Raw genomic sequence first — 8,090 nt, forward strand, 5'->3', positions numbered from 1 at the left:
TGTAGGAAGGTAGAAAAGGTGATTTGCTTTCCTTATGAAAGCTCGTGAGCTCAATTAATTGGATCCTTACTTATGTGATATGATGGTCGATCGTTATCATATTTTTTGCGATTACAAAATTGTAAAGTAACTTCATTATATGGCTGTATGGCTTGTCTTGATATATGGTGTTTATAAAAGAACGGTTGGGAGAGCTGAATTCAATGACCGTGTATGATATTTACATGTTTTTATGTTGAAAGCTTGTTTGAATACAGTTGTTGTGTCTTATTGTAATTAAGGTTTTATTTGAGTGTAGTTTGTTACTTAAACAGGAGGATTTTGGTTGCTCAAATTAGGTTCTAATCTGAATTGGATAGATAACTTATGATTAATTTATTTGGATGGCTTTTTATGTATGAAAAATTGCTTGATGGGGCTGCTTAGTTGATTGATTGTGTGAAAATAGATTCTAGTGATGATTAGTGTGGTTGTAATTGAGGATGATCACTGTAGTTGGGTTTTGGATGTTCAATATAGTGTGGCCTTAGATGGTTAGTTTTGATGAACGATTGTGAGTTTGTTCTTTTTCCCTTGCGCCTTAAAGTTCACATTAGTTTTTTCCATCTATTTGTTGTCCCATGTTGAACACAAGGTTGCCTAGTTAACAATTCAATGAAAGAGAAAAAACATAAGAAACAGTCTTCAAGTAAAGCAATTAACGAGAAAGGAGGGTATAAAAGGCCCTACAAGGACACTGGGCAATCTCTGTCTACCCAAGGCAAGACTACATCTCAGCCAAGCTATAAGGAGATGGATAAGGTGATCTGCTTTCTGTATGATAGCTCATGTGATAATTTGAATTGGATGTTCACTTTATAACATTTTTGGGTATTCACTTTAGAACGATTTGGTTGTTCACTTTAGTAGGATTTTGTTTGTTTGTTGATTTAAATGACGATATGCATGAATTTACATCACAGCAATCCAAGATTGGTACGAGGAGAAAGTTGATTCTCTGTAGGAGCCGATCTAGACAAGGCACCAAAATAGAAATTCCAAGAGAAAATGTCTCAGGAAGCACTGCTGCACCATCGATAGTCCCGGAATCTGTTGATGATGACCATGTGCCGCTTCCCTCCGCCACATGGTGCAAGATAAGAAGATCCAGTGTTCAACAGCAATCATGAAAGTCATCAAGAAGGAAAAAATGACCTCAAAAATGGATCTCCACACACACCGCCAGCACCACATGTACAGCTCAGTGACTATGATTTTGACCGGTTAGTGGGTTATTGATTACTTTGCTGTATGTTTTTCTTCTTTATTTTTTCACACCCATGCCATGTGATTAACCGTCTAGCTAGGCATGACTTGTTCTTTTAGCTAACTTCATGTCGCATTCATTTGCAGCGAATTTGACATCTCTATCGTTCAGTGTCCTGAATTTGAGCAAGTACTCAATAATGTTGAACAGAGGCACCAAACAAAAGCCATAATCATGCAACCCCTGCAAACGGTGTTTCCAAAAAAACACCCTATCATACACCGAGTCCAGGTAGACCGAGCTTTTCACTTGGTTTAACTCAGCTTGAAAAGACTCCAATCTCGTCCCCAATACATTCAATTCATCCAAGAATAAGAGAAATAAAGTTGGGAAAGACTAAGGAGAAACAAATAAGAACATGGATAGTTAACCCATCGTTGGATGAAATCAAGATTTAGCTTCCTATGAAGGGCGGGACTACATGATGTTACAAAGGAAGGACTTCTGGACCTTGAAACCCCGCAGTTGGGTCAACAGCTGTATAAGTATATAAACTTAAGCATGTGTTTTAATTCCATATCCTTATATCGGTGTTTAAATTACACTTGCTGAATACTCTGTGTAGGTAATTCAATGGATGTGCTATTCTTTCAACGACACTGAATCATCTAGATTCAAGCGAGAATTCTATTGCGTGTGTCCAGGCATATTGGTAAAAAATGGTAGTCTAGAATCATTTATGGACAGTGTGACACCAATTTATGATGGTCTTAGCCCAAGCTTTGGTGATGATACTAGGTTCTTTGACAAAGTAGTAGCAGCAAAGAGAAAATGGGTGAGTTGCTGTTTTGTATTTAAATACCTGTTGGAAATAGGTTGTCACATGATTTGAGAATGTTCAGGTTCTTGAATGGTCGAATGAGATCAATAGGTTTTGTTTTGTTCTGTTTTTTTTTTCGCACATGAAAAATCTCTTCATATGTACTGCTTGCTGCAGTGGTTAATTCTTTATTGTTGGAGGGGCCATTGGTGGGTATATGCATTTGATGTGATTGCAAAGCGCCTACTTATTCTCGACAGTTTGCATTATGCACCAGAAGATGATAAATGAATAAAGCTCGATGCATATGTGGTAAGATACCATAATTTTTTTAATCAATATACAGCCACACAGTTCTAGTCGATATCATTATGCTCGACTATGTTCGTTCCATGATTTTGAGGGGAGACTATGTGAGGATATGGCAAGCATTGCTATTCCTGCATTCGTTCAGACTACACACGGCCTAGCTCGTTCATACGCGAGGGTTCCAAAGCAACCGAACAAGTGAGATGAAACTATAACCCAAATTTGAGACTTTTTTAGTTTTCATTTCAAAATGTGTCGTACCATGTAACTTGGTTTTTCTCAACCTAATTGCAATAGCATTTTATTGTCCTGTAGCTTCGACTGTGGCATGTGTGTCATTAAGTTCATGGAAAGTTCTGAAGATCGTGAACTTTACGAATGGGATGAGGTTTGTTAAATAAACATTTGCGTAAATGTCATGATTGATCTTGTAAAAATATCACTATAACGGTTCTTAATACTAAACCAACTGATGAATCTACCCACAGGATTCACTCAGATCATACAGATGGAGTTGATGCTAGACATTATTTGTGGCCCGCAGAATGCATTAGTCCACTAGCTTATTTCGTTATTGGAACACAAGGTTAAACCTGTTCGGCGCAATGCACCACGGAATAAGAAGAAGGAAGTTAGTACACCATACACTGCACCTAGCATGAGGTCATTGATTGAACGTGCAGAAGGATTACCGAAGGGGCAATGCACAAAAGGAGGAAGAAGTTGCTTACTTATGTTTATCTAAGGAGAATTGAAATACCATGTTGTAATTATTTTACTCGTTGTTGATATCCTTATGGATTTATTTATGCCACATTAGAATGACATGATTCCAGGAGAAACTTTTTTTTTGTTCTACATTAAAAGGATTTATTGGTTCTACATTAAAAGGATCCATCTTTTTTTGCAGCTTAGATTCCCGGAGTTATAAAAAGTTGTTTTAAAAAAGTTAGTACTAAACAAGTGGTTAAAAAGTGATTAATAACCATCCACAAAAATAGCTAAATTAAACATCCAAAACCCAATTGTAATGAACATCCAATGTAACTTTGTCAAAAAATAGACCATAATAACCAATTGCTGCACACACGTGGCAACGGATAACCATCCATGTCCAGAGTGAAAATGAACATCCGATTATTTACAGAATTGAACATCTACTCTGTTCGATAAAAAAAACGTCAAATGATTGTATAGCACGAATTACTACGTACCCAAAGAAAAGCATGTAGAAATGAACTAGTATTTGATTAAACAATCTCGTAACTTACATAGTAACCATGAAATACAGTCATTGTGGACTAAGTCTAAACGAAAAAAAAAAGAGCAAAATGGTTCATTCTCACAAATGAAAAAATGGTTCTTGGAATTAATAAGATATAGACTTTTTCACAACAGCCGACAAACCTTAAATCTAACATGGACCATTTAAAGACAAATATGACGAGATAAACACTATGACAGCCTTATCCAAATGATACTATTTTTTGTTGAAGGAGCTTAACAAAGACATGAAACCACCGACTTGTTCGGGAACATTCTGACCAACCACAGAAGGATGGTTTACATCATGCGAAGCGTGAGGACAAATCACCTGCCAAAAAAAAAAAGAAAAATGCAAACAGTTATGGTCTTGCATCGTACTATACCAAATAAAAATAGAAAGATGAGATAAAGCCAAACATGTACCGGAGGTGATTTCTTGTGATTCCTCCGAGCTGGATTCTTGAAGGACTTTTCAAGGGCAGCGCCGAGCCTCTTATTCTTTGGCCTGCCCTTTGTGGCGACCTTCGATGGGCCTTGGATGTCATCAACACCAATGTCATTCGAACTCTGTGAGCCAAAGCTGGTGTGGATCTCTGACACGGTCTCGGACCTCTTCTTTGCACAGTGTGCTGCCAACTTGGTCCTTGTTTCATCCAAAGCAGCATGTAGCAATGCTGTTTCATCATCGTCACCGACGAACTCTTGAACAATATTATAGAAGTGTGCACAAAGTCCCCTGAATGCAACATGACTCTCATCCGACCGACTGACATCATGGCTACTCTTGACATACGTATGCTTGCGCTTTACTTTCTTGCTCCATCGAGGGAGAATATAACAAGGAGGTACTTTGTAAACTTTATACAAGTGGAAAACTTCAAGACAGTGATAGCACAACACATCTGAACTCTCAAACAGATTGCACTCACAACGAACCTCCTGTGTGGACCGATCAAAGTGTACATCGTACGGAACGCAGATCATAGTATCGTTGACTAATTTCTCCTCTTCCACCTTGATGCACACCGATGGCCCATCTTCAACAACAACAGAGACCCTGTAATTAGCCTTTTTTTATGAACTCTGTTTGAACATCCCTAAACATGCTGGTAGTGTACTCTTATTGAAACTGTTTCTCAATAGGCGAGCTCGTTGCACAAGGGATAACACCCCTTGAATCTGCCACATCATCCTCCAATTCCCTCTACTCCTTCACTCCAAGCACATTGTCATATTCGTGAACAAATTGAACCAAGCTAGTTTTACTGTGTAAGTATCAATCGTATAATGTGTGCATACTCTCACTTCTTTGCGTACTCCTCATGGCAGCCTAAAATTCACCATTGAAGTATATCGGGACCCACATGCGTCGGTCATCATACAGATCTATAAGAAATAAAGAATCCCAATTTAAACATAGAAACCTTACACCAAACATATTACTACAACTGAGAAATGACCATCCACAATCACTAATAAATTAAACATCCACATGTATACTATAATAAACATCCATATAATTGTCATCCACAGTAACTAATAAACTAAACATCCAGATGCCGAATAATTGCAATTAAAGCATGTGGAGTAGTCGTACAGTAACAAACCTGACAGCCATGTGTTGTTATGTAAGTTGTACTCATCTATAAAATCAGTCCAGTTATCTTCGAATGACTCCTCAGTCAGAGAGTTCCACACAATGTCGTTTAGGTCATCATACAAAGATCTGTACCAGTGGTAACCCCCAAGCTTGAAAGGTAACTTCTTCGTAATATGACAGATGCACCAACGGTGGCGTGTGTCGGGTAAAATATTTTTTATCGCACGGTAAATGAACTTACATTGATCGGTTATGATACGCTGTGGAGCAGTATCAACGCACTTCACCCATTGGCTGAAAACACACTCATAACTTGCAATTTCCTCATTCCCCAGCAAAGCACAACCGAGGAGGGTCGACCTACCATGATGGTTAACCCCAACGAACGACACAAACGGTAATCCATGCCTACAAGAAAAACCAACCGGACATAAGAAATGCTAATCACGATCGAATAGAGTTTTACCAACTAAAGAACCAAACACCAACTTAACTAATACATACCTGTTTGTACTGTAGGTGCTATCAACAGACACGACATCTCCGTAGTATTCATACGACGCCCTACACCTTGCATCCACCCATACTGCACTCCTAAATTTACACTCTTCATCCAGCTTCACCGCGTAAAAGAAGTTCGGATTGATGTCCTTCATTCTCATAAAGTAGCTCATCATCTCCCTGACATCAGCATTCACGTTGCTAGTTCGGAGCCTCGCTGTTATATAGTTTTTTAAATCCTTTTCTGAGAATCCCAGGTTAGACGGGCCTCCAGCCTCATTTGCCAAAGCTAGGAATGTCTTATTTGGTCGAATCACAGCCTCATCGTTATTCATGATTACGCACCTCACATGCATGCTCTGCTTCCTATATTCATGGTAGTGAACAGCCTTTCTTGCTGAACAAGGATGGGAGTGCCTCAAGTCAACCTTGAACAAAACCCAATCTTGCATGTCTTTGTCAAATGTGACATATATCCTTGCCTTACACCTAGCAGCAGAAATTGTATTCTTCCGTATTGGTGCTTTGACACGAGACCCACGAATTCCGTCGCGATTACAGTGGATAGCTTGGTTAACGGGTATCTTTGTGATCTTGTCATATGTTGTCGTACGTATCTTAGTTGCAAATCCTACTTTCTTGGCGTAGGTAACATAAAAGTCATTAGCCATCTCTAACTTCGCAAACCGCATGGCAACTATTGATATCTCGTCTTCTTGAAGGCAACCATGATCTGGTAACTATAATTTAGATGATTTTAGAAAAAAGAGTTACCATTGCTGACCAAATGAAACATGCGAATTATGACTAGAAAAAATTAAAGTAGATTTTAAAATCTCGTCACCAAGCTCAATCTCTTCACTTCCAACCTCAATAACATCCGATAGTTGTAGGGCCTATAATTCCGAAAGAAACACAATATATGAAAGGAAATAAAATTATTATGTAATAATAAAATTATTAAATATTATGTAAATAAAACCTGAAACAGAAGCACTAAAAACACAACAGCAACTAGAAATCATGCTAATCATCATACACATTTTAGCTTAAAAATAATTGCATGGAAATAACAAGGATGGTACTACAATTATTTATTCCATTTTAGCTATTATTTAAGGGCCTGTATCATCTTTTAGTGGCTTCTTTTTTCACTCCATGAACAAAATTATTTTCATATAGATTTACATACATACACTCTTTTCTTCATTATGCAGGAGGAACATGAGCACACCATTCATTATAAACCACTAAAATAACTTCATAATTGGTTAATCTATGCAAATTTAGGATACACATAAGCATATAATCCTATAAGCATGAAAAATAATAAAATAATATGCAGAAAGCATATGAACACGCATATGAGCATATAACTAAAAAATACGCAATGAGCATATAAACATACCATTACATGATTAAAAGACTCATCTAAGCATTCCATGGTTAGCATGTTGCAAATACAGGAAGCATTCACTGCATCACTGTATGGTTATCTATTTTCCATAATTGAATGATCATCATGTAGGGATAATAAACGCACGCCATAGATTTTGATTTCATTCATATAAGCATACAAACAAATTAAATTTTGCTATCCATCATTTTATATAAGCACATAAGCCCATAATAGGATGATTAGCAAATAAAGAGGCCATTAAACATGAAAACAGCATATATTCATACACATAAACCCACATGAAATATATTTCCTGGATATAATCCTATGAGCATGAAATGATTAATTAATTTCACCTAAACCTCAATCCATGTAATCATAATATTCAATATAAAACAATCATAAAATTTGTTGCGATTACAATTGGTGCGATTAGAATTGCGTATTTCAATAAACATACAATTAAAGAACTCATTTACACTGTGACTAAAGAAAAAAATTAAACGCAAAATAAACATCCATGGCAGAAGTTGAGGATCCTAATTGCTGACCTTGTTCGCCTTGTTACCGTGGCCTACGACATCGCCGGCTAAGTTTTCTTGTTCGTTTGATAAAGTTTCTGCAACGTCAGACGGAAGACAAACTAATGGTTCAACTATATCGACCTCCATTAATGAATCTCTCCTAGTTGGTGTGCATAAAGATGGACCATCGCTTGAAACATGTTCGTCGTGTGATTCTGCCATTGTGAAGGAATCAAAACCGGCTACGCTCTGTGCGGATATGAGGGCGGCGCTGAGTGGTTAATTGTTATTGGAGATGGACGGTTTGATCGTTGAGGAAGGTGGAAACAGATCAACAGGACGCATTGCTGGGCAGTGGGCTACTCTGGACGGTGGAAAGGTATGCATAAGGCAGCCGTCTACTCGTCGAGGATATTATACGGGGT

General features: G+C 37.8%; 1 protein-coding gene across 1 annotated transcript; it reads right to left on the reverse strand.

Annotated features, from left to right (window-relative positions):
* Nucleotides 1–4,971: 4,971 nt before the first annotated feature.
* Nucleotides 4,972–7,887, reverse strand: LOC112803285 (protein FAR1-RELATED SEQUENCE 5-like). Its single transcript, XM_025846790.1, has 5 exons — nt 7,693–7,887; nt 6,587–6,638; nt 5,746–6,475; nt 5,249–5,649; nt 4,972–5,027 (listed from the first exon to the last, which is right to left on the reverse strand). The coding sequence occupies exons 1-5, from the start codon at nt 7,885–7,887 to the stop codon at nt 4,972–4,974; spliced, it is 1,434 nt and encodes a 477-aa protein (XP_025702575.1).
* Between the last annotated feature and the right edge of the window lie 203 nt (nt 7,888–8,090).

The sequence above is a fragment of the Arachis hypogaea genome, chromosome 5 (genome assembly GCF_003086295.3).
Source record: "Arachis hypogaea cultivar Tifrunner chromosome 5, arahy.Tifrunner.gnm2.J5K5, whole genome shotgun sequence".
Classification (NCBI taxonomy): Eukaryota; Viridiplantae; Streptophyta; class Magnoliopsida; order Fabales; family Fabaceae; genus Arachis; species Arachis hypogaea.

Coding starts and splice junctions, on each gene's coding strand:
- LOC112803285 (XM_025846790.1), bottom strand. CDS start 7,887: ATGGCAGAATCACACGACGAACATGTTTCAAGCGATGGTCCATCTTTA. Junction 6,476..6,586: donor AAGTGAAGAGATTGAGCTTG/GTGACGAGATTT, acceptor TATAGTTACCAG/ATCATGGTTGCCTTCAAGAA. Junction 5,028..5,248: donor TAACAACACATGGCTGTCAG/GTTTGTTACTGT, acceptor TATTTCTTATAG/ATCTGTATGATGACCGACGC.